This window comes from Haliotis rufescens, unplaced genomic scaffold, assembly GCF_023055435.1.
Source record: "Haliotis rufescens isolate VD_foot unplaced genomic scaffold, xgHalRufe1.0.p SCAF_3, whole genome shotgun sequence".
NCBI classification, from domain to species: Eukaryota; Metazoa; Mollusca; class Gastropoda; order Lepetellida; family Haliotidae; genus Haliotis; species Haliotis rufescens.
In genome coordinates this window covers 3,593,080-3,613,600 of record NW_025964001.1, presented here as the reverse complement: position 1 = coordinate 3,613,600, position 20,521 = coordinate 3,593,080, and the positions used below count along the sequence as shown (strand labels likewise).

The 20,521-nt window shown below is 39.3% G+C and overlaps 1 protein-coding gene across 3 annotated transcripts in view; it reads right to left on the bottom strand.

The window, feature by feature from the left end:
• Positions 1–8,521: 8,521 nt before the first annotated feature.
• LOC124131882 (barrier-to-autointegration factor B-like) overlaps positions 8,522–20,521 on the bottom strand; it is a 50,624-nt gene continuing 38,624 nt past the window's right edge. For all 3 annotated transcript variants that reach the window (XM_046495395.2, XM_046495396.2, XM_046495394.2), the window contains exons 2-3: positions 10,756–10,907; positions 8,522–8,905 (exon numbers count right to left, since the gene is read on the bottom strand). In XM_046495395.2, the coding sequence (XP_046351351.2) occupies positions 8,759–8,905; positions 10,756–10,881 (273 nt within the window). In that variant the 5' untranslated portion in view covers positions 10,882–10,907 and the 3' untranslated portion in view covers positions 8,522–8,758. The remainder of the gene's footprint in view (positions 8,906–10,755; positions 10,908–20,521) is intronic.

Here is a 20,521-nt window from a genome sequence, read left to right as displayed (position 1 = left end):
TGTAAACTATAGAGAAGAGTCCATTGTGCGATTCGGACTATATCATGAGCATGTTTTTATGAATCACTTTTTAAAAAAAAGTAATGATGCCAGGTGTTCGCGAAAAGGTGAGGTAGAGAGGAGCATGCTTCATTGTACCTGAAACGTTGCAAGAATGATGCGGAATGATCTAATTTCAGTTTTTCAACTATGATATCACATCTGGATCCTGATACACAAGATTCACAGATTTGGAGCTTCGGAGACTGTTGTCACAGATGTCAATGTTCCTAGTCGCCGTTAACCTAGCTTGGTTTATTTGTACATTTCTATTGTACCAAGTTCGTTGTAAGTCCGTGGTATTTGTGTTATGCAAGTTGCCCGTGAAACCAGTTTGCACATCTATTTTCAATATATTCTCTACACCTTAGCATATTGACTTTTTGCTTAATGATATGCACTTTATTTAAACATGTTTAAATTCTAAACATGTTTGAACGTGTTTAGATTCTGAACATGTTAAAACTTTAAACATGTTAAAATTCTAAATATGGTTAAAACGGTCTTAAGATCTAAACATTTTTTGGATGTTCTGTTTAATCTGTGAGTTTGTCTGGTCTAGACTCGATTATTTACAGACCGCCGTCATATAACTGGAATATTGCTGAGTGCGGCGTTAAAAACAAACAAAAACATGATCCTGCAGTGGGGTGGGGTGGGGTGGGGTGGGGTGGGGATTGTGTCGTAAGAACAGACGGTTTAACGTCTAACAACGGAGACATAATGTGTGTCAAACATGCTTGTTGCATGCATGGCCCTTATCATCAAGCTCGATGATTACCAAAGATTAAATTTGAAAATAACCAACTTTCGTCACGTGATTCTGTGTTTTATGGAAATAATTGTAAAATAATGGAGTTCCACACTGTAAAAAATGTGTTTATAATATAAACACATACAAGACATGTTTAGGTCTAAACATGTTTAGGAATGTGTTTAAATCCAAAACGGACTAAACACGTTTTGTGTCGTTCAAAGCAATCAGGAAACGATGACATGCATCAACCAAGTCAGCGAAGCGAAACTGACCACCCGATCCCGTTAGTCGCCTTTTACGACAAGCACGGGTTGCTGAAGACCTATTCTAACCCAGATCTTCACAGGTCCATGTAGACGCATTTACATAACAACGAAGAACATATTTGTATTCGGACATGAAATATTACAAAACTGATATTTCTGGTTAGGTCAATGATTAATTTCCGATAATAACCTACTTTCGTCGCGTGATTGTGTAACCAATGGAAAATACTTGTGAAAAACTGGGTGCCAAAATTATGGTTGACTGTTTGTAGACTTACGCTTACTCTCTAAAACCATGTCATTTTGATAGAAACAAGCAACTACATTTAAATTGGAAAGGAGCCCTTGGAAAATCTAGACTTGCTTTATTTCGGGTTCTAGTCTTACAAACTGTTTCATCGGCAATCTAGAAGTTGTGATTAAATAATAAACGCAATACAACGCAAGGACCACTTATTTTAGTTCGTTATAACCGTAGTTCGTTATAAGCATATATACAGCATATATACAACAAATGGCCGGGACTAAAATATAAGTTCGTTATATCAGTCAGATCGTTATAAGCGTGTTCGTTATAACCGTAGTTTACTGTATATATTCTTACACCATGATGAACCTGTTCCCAGCTTGAGAATCTACATTAGCGATAAACCAGACGTTGTTATCCACAAAGTTGAACGTTTAATTATATAGCATTATACAGGGAAGGGGAAAATAACATGGTCCAAGGACTGGGTGACAAACTACGTTTCACGACCATTTGTTAAATCTCCGGTGCGTGTAACAGTGTGAGTGAAGCCAGGACGCCGCTCAGAAATACAACCTTAAGCCAGAATAAGGTCATATTCGGCCACGTGCTTATTGAGCATAGTGTTTTATACGTGTATCTAAATACATTTTGCCAGGGCAGACTTTTCCAAGTCGGACATTTTGTACTTTTCTCATGAGACTTACAGCGGGTACCCGGGTAGGGTCGGGTAATAGGGGGTTGGGTACCCGGGTAGTAAATTTGGACTCGTCTCAACCCTAGGTCATATTGACTTGCAAGTCTTGCAAACGCCCAATTCAAAGGGGTAACAACCAATTGTTACCTTCAAGAGTTGCGTTCCCTGACCAGGCTGACATCCGCTGTTCGTGGGTTCGATCCATGACCCGCCCAGTCGACTGTCAGCAACATGCCCCTACTCTATGGTGGCCGAGAGGGGACATCGCTTTCTCGCCGTCAATACCGGCCGCGATAAAGCGATAACACGAGACGAGAAAGCGATAGAACGAGGCGACACAGTGACAAAGCGATAGAGCGATACGAGAAAGCGATATTTCCCATAATGCCGTATATGAAAAAGGTTTTTGATGCTCTATTCCTATACGTTTCATGGCTATTTTTCTTTTTATAGCTAGACGTTTTCAACATTTTGTGGTAGACACAAGTGTTAGATACAGATATAGAACGCTATGTAGTTTCGTTTGCATACACATATGTGTTTACGTTATCAAGATTCACATATATTACAACGTAGAAGACCGCCGTCATATAGCTGGAATATTGCTGAGTGCGGCGTTAAACAACAACCCCCCCAAAAGACAACCAAACAACGTAGAAGCTGTTTACATTTACTTTAAGCGCAAAAACTCCAGAAAAAGTCCGCGGGTAATTTGCGAGTTTTTGCGATCTTAATTGCCCTTTTCATGGGAGTTACTCTTGTTTTATGCCTACCCTGACAGTTCAAAGGGATAACCGATAGTGTGTTGATTAGTTGCTCATTGTTATCTTACTCAATGGAGTTTTTTAGAAACCGTGGACGTTATGAAAATAGTTGTCATGTGGGCTTTCTCAGCCGACCTTTGAGAAATGACACCTATGTGAAACACCTGAAACAATCTAAGTGATCAGTTGAGAAACGAACACGGGTTATAATATCCCGAAACGATATGTATTTTTAAAGGTATTTGATTGTTACAGAAACACGTGACATGAATGAGTTTCTTTGTACATCTGCAGACGTGTGGGATATTGTTCCTTTGTGTGGATATTCGGATACATTCCACGAACAAGGAAGCTGCCTAAAATTATACACATAAATTTGGTAGGTTGTAATTGATATTTGCATTTTGTTTTCCTTCATATGCTGTAGCATTGGACAGATTCATTCCTGTTCCTCTACGTCTTGGTTGGGAAATTATTCGATGCGCGATAGACGTTGCTTTCACAAGTCTTTTCCTTTGTAAGCGTGTATATGTTACAGTCAGTTTGTAAAATGTGATTCTCTCAGGCAATTTGATGAAATGTGTTAATATTTCAGTCATTTTGACTGAAAGATCTGTCCATTTCTTTAATAGATTGAATAAAATTGATTAAGACGATCACAAGGGCCTATAAACATCACAATAGGTTATTATGTAGGATTAGAAGCCAAACAATATAGAAATGTACTGTTCATCGTAACATTTTCAGTCTCTTGGTGATGATATTAAACATTAAATGTTTGGAATGCCTTATCATAATAATACAGATGGACATATTTTTCAGTCAATTTTTAAAATAACTGAATATTCAGGCTTTTAATAAATTTCCTAAGTGAAACTTTTGCACATTTTGACTGTAAAAAATAAAATAAAATAAAATAAACGATAAGATAAGCAATGCTGAGGAGAACTATTTACTTTGTGTTGCAAGTCAAAATAGTGTAAACGAAAATCGCACAATTACCAAGCAAGTGACATCAAAATTTCGTCACCATTACCGATGCTACCCACAAAGATACCTACATTTCCTTATTATTTCCAAAAATGTATTTCATTTTGTTGATCAATGTGACCATACGCCCTTATAGTATCAATAAAAGTGACAAATGCGCTTACGAATTGCGCAGCACGGGTCGCGAACTAATCTAGGTTTCCGCTATATCATCCGGGTAGAATGATAACGTACAATAATTGATCTTCAGCAACCCATGCTTGTATAAAGAGGCGACTAATGGGATTGGGTGGTCAGGCTCGCTGACTTGGTTGATGAATGTCATCGTATCCCAAAAGCGTAGATCGATGCTCATGATGTCAATCACTGGATTGTCTGATCTATATTCGATTATTTACAGATCGACGTCATATAGCTGGAATATTGCTTAGTGCGGCGTAAAACAACAAACAAACAAACAATAGTATTCACAAGTGACTTACCAACCACACAAAGCAACATTTTCTTTAAGAAAATGGCCCAATCGTAGGAGGCACTGTCATTGTCAGTGCAGAGTTACGTCGCTTAGGTGTGCCAGAAACCTATGACTTGCCTCCCATCAAGCTGACCCCCGTAGTGTAACTGAAATACTGCTCGAAGCAGTGTTGAACTAAACTCACTTCAAGAAAATAGTCCAAGGCAGCTGTAAAATCTCACTTGGAATGCCAGTATACTTGAGGGAGGATAGTTTTAGATATGATCTTCACTCACAAATTAAACCAACAACTATTCTAGTGAGAATATATTAATATGATAACAGTTGATTGAACTGATATTTATAATATAACAATCATCTTAATCTAAGCATGCACCAATGCAATCCATAAAAGCATGCATGTCTGAGGCATACCTGTTTTGCTATGTGTGTTGATCTGGCACTCGCCATGCAAATACTCAAGATGTAAGCAGACACGTAATGGCAATCCACCTCATCTGAGAGAGATACAACACCACTAGTGGATCACATGTCGTCACCACACGATCCGTAACCTACAACGACTTTTCCCGGATTGGGATGAGTTGATCACGAATGGCTAGTTGGCTATTACAGAATAAGACTTGTCACATAATGTTCGGTCTATTATACCACTTCTATGCACTTCTAACACTGTGTCCTTAACATCAATGACTCTTGAATGATGTTTGTTGTTTAAAGCCACACTCGGCTATTTATGAAGGAGGGCGTCAGAAGTTTAGCTAAGAAGAGGGAGATTTTATGACGCTTCACGTGGTTGGGTTGGGATAAAGTTCAAATATAAAAAGAAGAGTAGTCTCCCATAGCAAAACTTCCTACAGAAACACTCTTTGGTAAACAAGACTTGCCTAGTTATTTACAATGAGCTGAAAGACCGGAGGCATACATACTCTTTACTGGAGCCCAAGCAAAGATCCTCATGGAATAGAATGTGTATGGGTGGATGAGATGGGTTTAGAACTGACTAGAACAGTTTACCAGTTATATCACAGCCTGTCTGCTTAATGTGGGAGGAAAGCCTGAATTGATGCAAGCCTAGGCATTTGGTGAAATCCACAAGTCTGGGTATGTTGCTGGCAAACCTAGCAAAGTAAGCGGGTTGAACCAGGATCCCGAACCATAACAGATTAAAGACGTGCCAAAGGGACGCATCTCTGCACAGCCTGTTGCTGCACCTTTATATGATTTGATGATCAGTGACATCCTGGAGTAGAAGACCGTCTTCTTGAGATTTATGATTTTTGTTCAGGAGTAGCAAGAAGAGCAAAATGTCTGATGAGATGTGAAATGGGGTTTAACTTGTGTTCAAGATAACTGTACTTATGACGTGCATGCATGTGTGTGTGGCCGCTTGTACTAGTCCAGACTTATGACGATTTTATAAGGCAATCGATGAGAATCCATGCCATAGTTTAACATGAATAACTCCTTAGACACAGTACACTGAGCAAACCGGTCGTTGTTTTAGCCCCTCAATGCCGAGCACCAGTCTGGCAGGGTAGCACGTGTAACACACCTTTTAAGGTCAGCCACGGTCGGGCATCTAACACATGACCTTTGGCTCTCCAGACAGACGCTCTACTACAGTTCCCAAAATGTGTATCAAGTATAACAATTAATTATTGATTCAAATCCGTGTGCTTCGAACATTATTTCATTCATATCATGCCATGTCATAATGTGAGAGAAACCCTAAATTAAAGCAGGTTGCAGACCACTGGTGAACACTCCTAGAGTATGTGTATGGTGCCGACTTACCAAGGGTGATAACTGGAGAAAATCTGGGATTCAAACCCTGAACCGGTGATTCTCTTGATCCCAGCACATGTTCAACTGTTACCGTGTGTTGTGTTTCAGTGTGTGGAGTGTCCATGGGAACCAGCAGAGACTAGTAGGTAAGGTAAGGGGCACAACTCCTCATGGCAACACCATGCACTGCCTTGTGCAGTGTTATGAACAGCCACATTAAAGTCTTTGATTTTGTAGGCATTTAGAAGTTGGAAGAATGTGAAACTTTTTATGGGTAGCAACTTCAAGATTCTAATAAAAATAAAGCAGTTGTTATCCACAAAAGGTTTCATGGAAACAGCCATATTAATTATTGTTTGTTTTGTAACACCACACTCTGCAGTACTCCAGCTCTATGACGACAGTCTGTAAATCATCAAGTCTGGATAAGACAATCTAGTGATTAACATCAGGAGCATCAATCTATGCCACTTGTGTTCAACAACATGGATCGACCAAGGCAGTGAGTGGCTGCTGAAGACCAATTCTAACCCTCATCTTCACAGGGAGAGACAAGCACAGGCTGCTGAAGACCAATTCTAACCCTCATCTTCACAGGGAGAGACAAGCACGGGCTGCTGAAGACCAATTCTAACCCTCATCTTCACAGGGGGAGACAAGCACGGGCTGCTGAAGACCAATTCTAACCCTCATCTTCACAGGGGGAGACAAGCACGGGCTGCTGAAGGCCAATTCTAACCCTCATCTTCACATGGGGAGACAAGCACGGGCTGCTAAAGGCCAATTCTAACCCTCATCTTCACAGGGGGAGACAAGCACGGGCTGCTGAAGGCCAATTCTAACCCTCATCTTCACAGGGTGAGACAAGCATGGGCTGCTGAAGACCAATTCTAACCCTCATCTTCACAGGGAGAGACAAGCACGGGCTGCTGAAGACCAATTCTAACCCTCATCTTCACAGGGGGAGACAAGCACGGGCTGCTGAAGACCAATTCTAACCCTCATCTTCACAGGGGGAGACAAGCACGGGCTGCTGAAGGCCAATTCTAACCCTCATCTTCACATGGGGAGACAAGCACGGGCTACTAAAGGCCAATTCTAACCCTCATCTTCACAGGGGGAGACAAGCACGGGCTGCTGAAGGCCAATTCTAACCCTCATCTTCACAGGGTGAGACAAGCATGGGCTGCTGAAGACCAATTCTAACCTTGATCTTCACGGGGGTCAATAGCCATCAGCTTCAGAGCATAAACAGGGAGGTTGATGTCATATAATCACAAGAGACATGATATTTGAAACCAAGTTCATACTAACCTCTTTTTGTCCAAAATGTAATCAAAATACAGTGACAACAGTTGTTATTATAATAAGAGTTTAATGAACATCGCTACAACATATTTGAAAAATTCACATTGCTAAATGTATGTATATAATCTCTCAGTTATCATAATTACCTTAGTTCCTATCTTCCTGTATGGTGATGAATAATTAATTCATTGTGTCACCACAGCATCACCAAGTATCTTTATGTTAAGAACTTATATTGTGAAGTGCAGAATAAGCGAATAGTTAAATCCTGCCCGTTCTTTTACTCGGATCAAAGATCAGCCTACTCCATTTAGAAAAAGAGGGACTAGATTTGGACATGGAACCTGACATTTTGGTTTAGAACAGTTATTGCACTGCAACATACATCTTCCCGAGGCAAGAGTGTCCTTTCTCCGATTCTCTAATGTAAAACATTAAGGATGTTGGGTTCTTACATTAAAACACCACTGCTGAAATGCCCAAATGGCATCTTGACCCCCTTAATTTTTTATCAATATTCGCAACTACTATTTGCATACAAGTCTGCGACCCAACTTTCAGCTCAAGTTATTAAAACAGGTTGTCTTAAGGCAATAAATATGTCCGTCATGCTGTGTAGCTAACCCTACCAAAGCATTACAAACAAACAAGATGGCTATACACTGAATATGGATATCTTATTTATGACAAGTAGTCAACAATTTAAAAGGATCCACTCCTGCAAATTTTATCAAAGGCAAAAGAATCACAGCACATTGATAATATAGTGATACTGTATTAACAACCCTTGCAGAAATAACTGCTTGCCTGGTAGATAAATCTTGAACATTATAATTTCTTTGGTCCATGTTCCATAGGTTTATTGCTTTGTGTTCTACTGCACTGTGCAGTACTGTTTTGTTTCTTGGCAGCGAGTGTGATCTGTGGCTCTCAACACAACCTAGTAGGGGTGAAATGATACAGCAAGGTCACAATGATACGTATCACGATACAAAGGCCACAATATGATACGTATCGCCATATGCATATTTTCGTCAAATAGTGTGGATACGTCTTGACTATAAATTTTTCAGGGCAGGTTCAAAAGGAAAAGCTAGCTGTAGACACTTATTCGTTTTTTAGTGCTGAACTTAATCACAACACACTTTGCGATTTTTTACTGACAAAAACGCGCGGGGGGGGGGGGGGGGGTCATTAAACAAGCAGTATGTATTTTAGCAAGTGTATCGTCTTGTATCGACACAGAGTAAAATGTATCGTATCGGCGCATGAAAACTCACGGTGCACCGTCCGATGTATCGTTTCACCTCTATAACCTAGCAATAACCTGTTTTAACAAAAGTGGATTCAGAAGCAACTTGGAACAAAGAAGCAAGAATATGCACAAGAACGTGTGGACAGAAGCATGATGTGACAGGGCAGGCATCTCACAAGAAGGAATCACACCAGACTTTCAGACATGTGTAGCAGTCCCGACAATGTTTGGCATTTGCAGAACATGTCTCCTTCAGCCATTCTTGGAACAACTCTTCATCTTTCTTCAGCACCAGGAACTGCCCCAGTACCACATACGCCTGGAAGGAAACGGACAGATGATCAAATGTTGGAGGTGAGATGAAGTGAGGTGAGGTGAGAAGACTTGAAGATCAATTGATGGATATGAGGTGAGTTGAGCTTGAGATGAATTGGGGTTTAACATCTCACTGACGATTATTGCACTGATCATCCACACTTATGCCCGTTTCACAGTGTGCTACCCACTGAGAAACCATGCCGCAGTTTAACATGGATACCGTATTCAGACCCTGTATGTTGAATCTGAGCTGCCCACTCCTGATTCTATCCCCTTAATGGAAACAAGTTCCATCTTTTAATGTTTTTACTAAATGATGCGGCCTGGGATCAATCTGTGGATGTTCTAGACCATGGAGGCAGTCCATGAATTGTCAGAAAATGGGTATACGAACTGTGTTACAATCACCAATTTAATGCATAAACAACTGAAACCTATTCTCCGTAATCTAAAAACACAAATCCAGACAAGTATATGAACACGGGGAGAAAGTATTTAGAGGTTGAACAGTATTCTGGAATTCTAAAAAATAACCATTATTATCGTACAGCCACGTCAGATACCAACCTGTTGCTGGGGCTCTTGTTTGTTTACAGTTATATGAAGCATCAACAAGCACTATAGCTACATGATTACTGCAAAAGTTATTCCATGTCATATCTAAACATTAATAAAGTTTGACATATTGTGTAGTAGGCTGGACACTAATTTCTCAGCAGAATCCTTAAAGGGACAGTCCGTTGACGGTTCTGTGTTTTAAATCACGAATGTCATGTCACATGCCCAATTTAATTCTCAAACCAAAAAAATAGAACTCTGCACAGTGAAGTTGACATGGCATCATCCATCTCTTGTCATCGAAGCCCTACTGAAAGCTAGAAATATACGGTCACTTTGATGTGTAAAGCTATATTGTCATACACCGCACTGTCACAGTTGTAGTAGTATGTCTATATAACTATGCAAACAATATGTAAAGAGCATCTAAAGGCTAGCAGTAAGCCTGTCTGTTCTTATTTCAGAATTTTAAAGTGAGTTTGTTTACAAACAGGACGAGAGTCTGGTCACGTGACATGCCTACACCCACGGTGTAGTCACTAAAGCTGAAATGGAACAAGGTGAGCAGAGCCGAGTAAGATCGGGGGCTATCGTCAATTGTTAAAGCTTCAGAATGGTCAACGTCCTGTCCCTTTAAAATGAAATGATCTTCAATGATAAAACCCAGAGAAAATGATCAAGTCTTTTTAACCAATAGAATGTATCATTCCTGCCAGAAACAGTTGTCTATATAGGGTGTCATTGTATACATTACAACAATGATAAATTTGTAAAAATCGGCACAAATGTCTGAATATTGATACTACATGAATAATTCCCAGCCACAGAAACGTTGCTACTTAGATTACCATCATGATCATGATTGACATGGATAAGGAAAAGGCAGACAGGATAATTTAATGAGTGAGTGAGTGTGGTTTTACGACGCTTTTAGCAATATTCCGGCAATATCTCAGCGGGGGACACCAGAAATGGGCTTCACACATTGTACCCATGTCGGGAATCGAACCCGGGTCTTCGACATGACGAGCGAACGCTTTAACCACTAGGCTACCCGACCGCTCCCTATCATTGAATGGATCAGCCCAGTTCATATTTTTCATCACATCCATTAATTGCAGGTCTATATAGGTAACTATGTATCTATACAGATACAGAATATTTGATTTTATTAGTAATCAATAGATCATGATATGTTTGAGTTGGGATAATTATACTACAATTTTCAGCAAATGACACCCTGAATGTCTGATTCTTCTGTCTACTGAAATATGAGACAAGACCTGAACTTACCTTATCAAATCCTGCTTCGCGGAGCCTCCCACCAAGGACGTCTCCTATTCCAGCTAGCTCCGTCACAGGTTTTATTCCCATTGGCTCAGACACAAAGTTCCGGTGTTTTGCAGATGTGGACGACATACTGACTTGTTATTTGATGATTTTGACTGGAAAAATAATAATTCATTGTATTCTGTTAATCATTCTAAAAAAATTGAAATGATAACCTTAATATAACATTTTTTTCCAAAGACATATCACATGCTGGGGATGAAGTGAAAAAATATTGATGATCAAATTTTATTTGTTTGTTCTCTGCAATGCTGTGGCTTTGTTTGTTTTGTGTTTATGATGGCAGCCTTTATATAAACAAGTTGGGACAGACAAATCTGTGATCGATATTGTGAGCAATGATCCACACTGTCAGGGTCTTGATCAAACATAATCCCCGAAATCACCAGATCCATGAACACATCTCTTACGACAGGCTTAGGATGCTCGGGACCTATTCTAACCACAGACTGCCCACAGGCCCTAACACTATTGATCATATAACACTCTGCATCACTCTGCATCACAAGCAAGCACAACAACAAAACACAAACACTATGAAATCATCAGCTACACCCATCCCACAAACACCTTCACAATCCTCCACATCACATGCCTCCCCCATGGAAACTCAATCAGCTAAACCTAATCTAACCGATGACGAAGATTTCTCCACTACTGAGGAAACAATAGACACTACTCCAACTAAAACAAACCAAACTCCCCAACCAGCCAACACCCAAAACCTAAACAACCTCACCTTACTCCTAGCATACATGCATAGTCAAAACTCACCAAAAGCTAGCATGAAATCCTTCTACAAAGTAGTTTTCAATCTAAAATTAACCGATCTTCCCTTCTTCCTCTTTAACCTCCATCTAAAAGAACTCACCGAATAAAATAAAAAATAAAAAATAAATCACCAATCACCCGAACCCAATATTCGAAGGACTAAATATTTTTCAGTGGAACGCCAACGGACTCACCTCCCACGGCCATGAACTAAAAACTAAATTTAAACTAAATAAAGGCCCTCACATTGCTTGTATACAGGAAACCAAATTCTCAAAAAAATCCAAATTCACACTACCTAACTACAACTCAGTTAGAACTGACAGAGCTAAACCGAAAACAAGAAGAGCCGCAGGAGGACGAATCATATTTATCAGGGAAGATATAAATTACGAAGAAATAAAAATAGACACGCCAAACCTAGAAGCCAACGGCATTAAAATCACATTAAATAACCGAAACATAAACATCATAAATATTTACCACTGGGCGGAACAAAAAGTCCAACCTGAGGATCTAAACAAACTACTCCAAATAAGCGATAAATCTACTATATTCCTAGGAGACTTTAACGCTCACCATCCTACATGGAGCATAGATGATAAAATAGATAATCATGGCAAATTAATCTCCGAATGGATAGAAACAAACGACCTAGTACTCCTTAATAGCAACCAACCCACGAGGTACGATAAGATAAACCAAAAAATGTCGGCTATCGACCTAACCATATGCACCGCAGATCTAGCCCAAAGTACTCAATGGGAAGTGCACGACGTCCCGCTAGGTAGTGACCACTTCCCCATAAACATAACTATAGGAAATACAAACGTACCAATCCAAACAGAAAACCAAGAACCAAAATTCCATTACAATAAAGCTAACTGGGACCAATTCCAAGATATCTGCAACGAAGCTTACCTAAACGAAATAGAAAATAATGATCCAGAAACCTATTGTAAAAACCTAACAGACTATATAATAAACGCAGCCAAAACCTCCATCCCCTTCAAAACATCTAAGACAGGCAAACCGACGGTACCATGGTGGAATGAGGAAATAGAACAGACTAGACGAAAACGTAAATCAGCCTTCAATAAAGCAAAACGCGACTACAAATATTTAAACATAGCCCACGAACTAAACCACCAGGTTCAAAAACTAGTCCAAATAGCCAAAAGTAGAGACTGGAAAAAATTCTGCGAAGGTATAAATAACCGTACAGATGCCAGAACGGTCTGGCGCAAATTCCACGCCATCAGAGGCTTAAAACGACATAAAAAAACCCCTAACATTGACAACTCAACCAACCCCGCCCAAAAAGCAAATAATCTCGCCAACCACTTTTCGGCCGTTAGCAGTAACACCAACTTCAGTAAAAAATTCCAAGATAAACTTAAAACAGAAAACAAACCTACAAAAGAACCAAACAATAACAATCTAGAAATAAATCAACCCTACACAATGGAGGAGCTCCTCTACGTAATCCAAAACAGGAAAAAGGGCACAGCCCCAGGATTAGACCTAACTTCTTACCAAATAATTAAAAAACTCCCCCTAAAACTACTCCAGGCACTACTCAAACTATACAATCTCATCTACCTAAACGGACAGGTTCCTACTCCCTGGAAACAGGCCCTAGTCATACCAATCCCTAAACCTAATAAACCAGCTAATCAAGCTAACTCATATAGACCAATATCCCTAACTTCAAACTTATGTAAAGTAATGGAATCAATGGCTAAAAATAGATTACAACATTACTTAACCCAAAATAACATCATAAACCCAGATCAAAGCGGTTTCACTCCTGGCCGCTCAACCCTAGATAACCTCACCCGACTAGAACAAGATATTAAGACAGGACAGCTAAATAAACAATATACCACAGGCATCTTCTTAGACTTCTCTAAAGCTTTCGACATGGTATGGCACGATGGGCTAATACAAAAACTTAAAAAAATAGGTCTCAAAGGTCAGATAATAAACTACATCCAGGACTTCCTAAACAATCGTAAAATAACCGTGGGTATAGACCAAACTCTATCGGACCAATGTCCCCTAGAAAATGGTACTCCACAGGGCAGTATCCTCAGCCCCACCCTCTTCAATATAATGATAAACGATCTATTCGAGGGCCTATCCCCTAAAGTAAACACATCAAAATTCGCGGATGATGGAGCCATCTGGATCCGCACTAAAAGCATGAACATGGTCCAAAATTTACTCCAAAAATCTCTTAATAAAATACAACAGTGGGCTGACAAATGGGGCTTCTCCCTTAACTCAGAAAAAACAACAGGAATAGTATTCAAACATAAAAACATGAAACCCGCCTCCCCAATCCTCCAGCTAAACAATCAAACAATCAAATTTCAAAAACAAACCAAATTCTTAGGACTTATTTTCGATGAACATCTCACCTGGGATGCTCACATCCAAAACCTAACAACTAAATGCAGTAAAGACCTAAACACCCTAAGATGCCTAACTGGTTCTAACTGGGGAGCATCCAAAGATACCCTCCTCTCTCTCTACATATCACTAATTAGATCAAAACTAGACTACGGCTGCGCCATATACAACACCCTAAACAACTCTCTATCTAAAAAACTTGACTCAATACAATATCAGGCTCTCAAACTAATTACACGCACCCAACATGGCACCTCCTACACCTCACTTCAGGCCTTAACAGGAGAAATGCCACTAAGTCTACGCAGGGAACAGCTAAGCTTAAATTTCTGGGCCGCGTCCCAATCAAACCCTCTCATCCAAAACTTAATAAACCAAAACATCAGCCCCAAAAACCAAGCTCTAGCTCGTAAACACCCCTTACTTACCCCAATATCCCAAAGAATAACAAACTACCTAAATGAACACCAAATTAAAAATCTTAAACAAAACTGCAAACAATCAAATATCTTCACCCCTAAACTTAAAATACCCAAAATAGACACAACACTAGCTAGCCAAATAAATAAACAAACCGACCCAAACATAGCTAAAACTACCACACTAGCATACATACACGAAAATTGGCCAAATTGGTGTCACATTTACACGGACGGATCCTCAGATCCGACCTCCAAACACACAGGTTTCGGAGTCCATACCACACAACCAACTAAAACCACACAATCCTTCCGACTCCCAAACAACCAATCAATATTCACGGCAGAACTAATGGCCATGGCCTCAGCCCTCCATAATCAAGAATCCAAAAACCACAAAAAAATCCTAATACTTACCGACTCCCTAAGTGGACTGCAAGCCCTCCAAAACAAAAATACCAAAAACCGACCTAAATTAATAAATCAAATACTTAAAAGCTCCAACGACCTAACTAAGGCAGGCAAACAAATAACCTTCTTGTGGATACCCGCCCACGTAGGAATATACGGTAATGAAAACGCAGATAAAGCAGCTAAACTATCCCTCAAAATCCCAGAAATAAGCTTAAACTTACCCATCTCAAAATCAGAAATTAAAAGTGTAAACAAGCAAAAAATCACCAAAAAATGGCATAACCTATATCTAAACTCAAATAGCCAAATCAAAAAAGTGCTCAGCAAACCACTAACCAAACCAAAAATTCTCCATCCATCCAAAAAAATCGACAGAGTAATCACTAAACTCCAAACAGGACACACCAACCTAAATAACCACCTAAAAAAATTTAAAAAACACACTACAGGTAACTGCCCGCACTGCAAACAACCAGAAACCCCAGAACACGCACTCATCCACTGCACACACTACCTAACACATCGAACCGCATTACAAACCACCCTCAATCTAAACAAGGCTCTAACTCTAGAAGCAATACTAAACCCACAAAATAAACTAGAAAACTTCAAGGCCTTAGGCGTATTCTTAATCAAAACGGAACTAATAAAACGCATCTAAAAACACAATAACTCACCAAATCAAAATCACATAAACAAACAAACATCCACCATACCCAGCTCCCTTAGTTCTCCTCCCCAATCCCATCGGCATCTATTCCAAATCTCAAAATTCCCAAATTCTATATAAGCAACCCCTAAAACCCCCCTCTTGGGTTGCACAGACCACCTTCGCCCCTTTCGGAAACACATTAAATGGCCTGGCCGGGCCCGTGTGCGAAATACGCATCAGTCGGAAAGCGCACGTTAAATCTCCAAAGTAAGTAAGTAAGTAAGTAGCCCTGTAGTTTAGGGGGACCCAAACAAATGCAGACCCACAACAGTAAACACTATATTTTTAGTGTAACACATGAGAATTCTTTTTTGTCACCATTTTCAGGAACAGATCAGCCCCATCCCCAAATAAGACTATCGCGCACTGTGAGCATGATTAGAATAGAAAATGATCCACTGTGGTCCATCATGTTAACATAAAATACACAATATTAGAATTAAGAACACAAATGTGTGCTGTGAAATATTTCTGCATAGCAAGATACTATAGATTTCCTACAGGTGTGTGATGGAAGATATGGTAGATCTGTGTGTATTAGGGGTGCCTACATGTTCTGTTTATATTAATATGTCAAAGGTCACAGTTGGAGGCTGGATTGTAAATTCAGACAGGCCTTTTGATGACTCGGCATACATGCACATTCTAATATGTGGTATTAGTGATATCATAAGTTTAACTGGTTCTTAATAAAAATGTGATGAAAATTCATACTGGACTGTTCTTTTATAATTCGGCATGTAAGCAAGGGTAGACAACATTGGTCATATCCAACTAGTCCACAGCTACTTTCATACAAGTGTTTTCCATCATTGTAAATTAAATAGGCCTAATTACATTTTGGGGAGAATCAGCAAGTCCCGCTTTATTTTGTCTTGGTTTCATTTGTCTCCGACTAACAAACTAGTGGCCATGTCTATCTCCGGCAACAGATAGAAAAGTGCACATATCACCCCATTTTTTTGTCAGACGGAGCGTTTGTGTATGGAGCCGTTTGATCAGGCGAACTTGGCTGAAATTAAAATGCTTGACTGATTGTGATACAAAATGTCCCATAGATTCTTTTCAATATTCGAATTGTCCAGAAGATTTATCAAACTAATGTCGTATTGGTACTTGTCTCCTGCGCCTGTTGACGGTGGGATGGTGATTTCACATCTAATTTTAATTGCGTTCGTTGAACGAGACATGTTGGAGAAAAGGTGAGATCTAGGCTTACCAGGGAGGAGCGAGTGATAGGCCCTAATGTTTCGGCTGATCAAATAAGCAACAGTGCCGGTGTCCCGGTATAAACTCTCCCCCGTACAAATTCTCCCCCCGGAGATTTTATACCGGTACAGATTCTCCCCCGGAGAATCTGTTCTGAAATAAAATCTCCCCCGGGCGGATATGTTTCGCGCCCCCCCTCAGTATAAAGTCTCCCCCCCCCCTGATTATTCGGTTTGTTGCAATGTCTTTAAGTACTATATTCTTTAAATAGTTATCTTTAATGTAAGGAGGGTTACTTTAAAAAATAGATTATGAAATATGGTCATAATGAATTGATATTTCAGCATATTTTATTTGGTAACTGTACCTTCCATCCTAAAATAATTATAAGACATAATAATACCAAACAAATTTGAATGAAATGACTTAATGTAACTAATACATGTACGCTTACTGTTGTAACAGAATTCAGAAATCTTATTAATCCTCGCAAACATTCGGTTTTAACACTAACTACGTAAAAACTGTCAATATATCCACGCGCGCCTCCAGCCCAGGCTGTCCGTCAATACTCTGATTTTAGATCTAAAATATATTCCTTAATACAGGCTACGATATGAAAATGGTATCAGTGTAATATCAGTGGCTAGAATATCATGGTGTAAGCAGGTTTCTGTTAAACATACAACATCATAACTATCTAATTCAGCACTGATAAAAGCTACTTTGTCTTTAAGACTGCGTACGTTTAGATATATAATCTTTAAATCTGGACTATGCAAAGGTCCTGGATTCGGATGGATATCATCGCAGCAGAAGAGAAAAAGTAAAACTAAGAATGATAATCGGAAATTATATAAGCAAAGTAACCCAAAATATAATGAAATGTGTATCATCTTCCCGAAATGATTAGCATGTAGAATAGATTCAAAAACACCCACTATCAGCCTGTATTGAACAACATCAACCGGCATCGACAAAGCAAAGTGATCATGTAATTGTTACAATCGGGCTGGCGGTGAATCTGAGAAGGGATTCATACGTTATATACAACTTTAAAAAAATATGATTATGAAAAACGAAAGGAGAAGTGCCCTCCCACACCTGAAAAGAAACCCCCCCCCCCCCCCCCCCCGCAAAATCAATAAAAATAAACAAATAAAAACAAACAACCACACACACAAGTAACTAAATGTATATTTAGATTAATATATAACCCAGAAAAAATAAAGGAGAGAAAAAAATAAATAAAAAATACATAAACAAATAAACATTAAAACCTAGAGGAATATGAAAATGTGTAATGCTAAAGCACGAAGACACGATAAACTGTACCAACATTACAATGTTCCCCGTTATGCATGCTTTACCTGGATTACATACGGGTGATCTAAGTTAGAAATATATGACTGATATAAATTCTTTAAACACGGTAATATCGAATATGCTTGGATTATCTTTTTTTTCAAATGTGCTCCATTCAAGAAAAGTTATATAGAATTATATATTTACTCTCCCCCATGTATTTTGCTCTTTTATGTAAAAGCTTTTTCACCTTACACATTTTAATTACAGATTCCTTTGTTTTGATTTTAATGCAAACAAACCAGGTATTTGAAATGCTATACAAAAACTATGCTTAAAAGTTTACAGAGTTTGTTGTTTCTAATACAGTTTTTGTTGTCTGTATACATTTTTTTAATATACCAGTTTGAGTCTACGTGTGAACACAATCGATGGTTGAAATGTAAGTCTAAGAACAAAACATGAACTAATTCTCAAGAACTCTGATGTTTTAAGTTACCTTCATCTTTGATTGACTGATGTATTTTCAATCTTTATTCAGCACTGAAGAGGCCACAGGCCTATAGTACGAAGCATTAAGTTTATGAATAATCAGCATTGATTTTGACTCCATAAACTGTCATAAAGTATTCATAAAGTATCAGGGGTCATTTCAACTTGCAAAATTATTGACATACCCCTTTATAGAGCGAGGATTGGGCTGTTTTCCCACCCGATTGACTGATATTACAACATTCACATGGTTGAGAACGGTACAATGAATGGTAAAGCATGCAAATTACACTAATACACGATATTTCATAAGAAAACATCATATCTCCGTTAAAACATAAAACCAATATTTATGAATCTACATATTGATATAAGACTTTATCACTGTATCCAATCCCAAAATTTTAGATATAAACTTTCGGACAGTTCAGTTCAAAATTCTTCAATCTTTAATACATCACAGGATTTGTAGCTAGACGACGGGAATCTACAGTCTTGACTGTGTGTTTTCTTTGATGAGAATGTTTCTCACCGACCTTAGCGTGTAGGGGTGTGATATCCTGGGCAGGAAATGACAGTGTTTTGACATTAATTAACGTGTTGGACATCCCTAATTACCCTTTACTAATTCATGTTAAACCAACACAGGATGTTTTCTGGAAGTGGACAATCGCGAATGCCATAGGGCTGACACGACACGTGTTAATAACTGTCCTAGAACTTCTAAAGTTACTAAACAATCTTTATACCTAACGACTAGCATATAAACTAAACATCGTCTCTATCAGAAGCCAGCTAAACAACCAAACAATCAAATTTCAAAAACAAAACAAATTCTTAGGACTTATTTTCGATGAACCTGTGATGCTCACATCCAAAACCTAACAACTAAATGCAGTAAAGACCTAAACACCCTAAGATGCCTAACTGGCTCTAACTGGGGAGTTTGAATACTATTCCTGTTGTTTTTTCTGAGTTAAGGGAGAAGCCCCATTTGTCAGCCCATTGTTGTATTTTATTTAGAGATTTTTGGAGTAAATTTTGGGCCATTTTAATGCTTTTAGTGCAGATCATCCGCGAATTTTGATGTGTTTAGTTTAGGGGATAGGCCATCGAATAGATCGTTTATCATTATATTGAAGAGGGTGGGGCTGAGGATACTGCCACAAAACGACCGCCACAACACGACCCTCATCCAAGCACCCTACAGCCCACATTACCAAATAATTAAAAAATCTCCCGCTAAAACTACTCCAGGCACTACTCAAACTATACAATCTCATCTACCTAAACGGACAGGTTCCTACTCCTTGGAAACAGGCCCTAGTCATACCAATCCCTAAACCTAATAAACCAGCTAATCAAGCTAACTCATATAGACCAATATCCCTAACTTCAAACTTATGCAAAGTAATGGAATCAATGGCTAAAAATAGATTACAACATTACCTAACCCAAAATAACATCAACTATTGAACTGCATGGCAAGTATTTATAAAACGACCGGGGGAGGACATATTCTGGGGGGAGACTTTATTTCGTAGGGTGGGGGAGAGTTTATTTCGAGAGGGGCGGAACTGTACCGGTATAAATTCGCCGGGGGGAGATTTTATTCTGGGGGCGAATATATTTCGTGACACCGGCCAAAAAGGAAACACCCACGGGACTCATGTGATTAATTAGGTTGTTGAATCATCAGTGGATGATGCTCCAAACAATAATTGTTGACTGGCTTCCAGACAACTACGAAAAAAACGGGTTGCAGTTTGTACTCAAAGCGAGCAACACCTCTCCAAGCCTCCAGAGCCTCCTCAAGCCCACGCACAGCACCGCTGATAGCTTACTTACTTACTTACTCTGAAGATTTAACGTGCGCTTTCCGACTGATGCGTATTTCGAACACGGGCCCGGCCAGGCCATTCAATGTATTTCCGAAAGGGGCGAAAGTGGTCTGTGCAACCCAAGAGGGGGG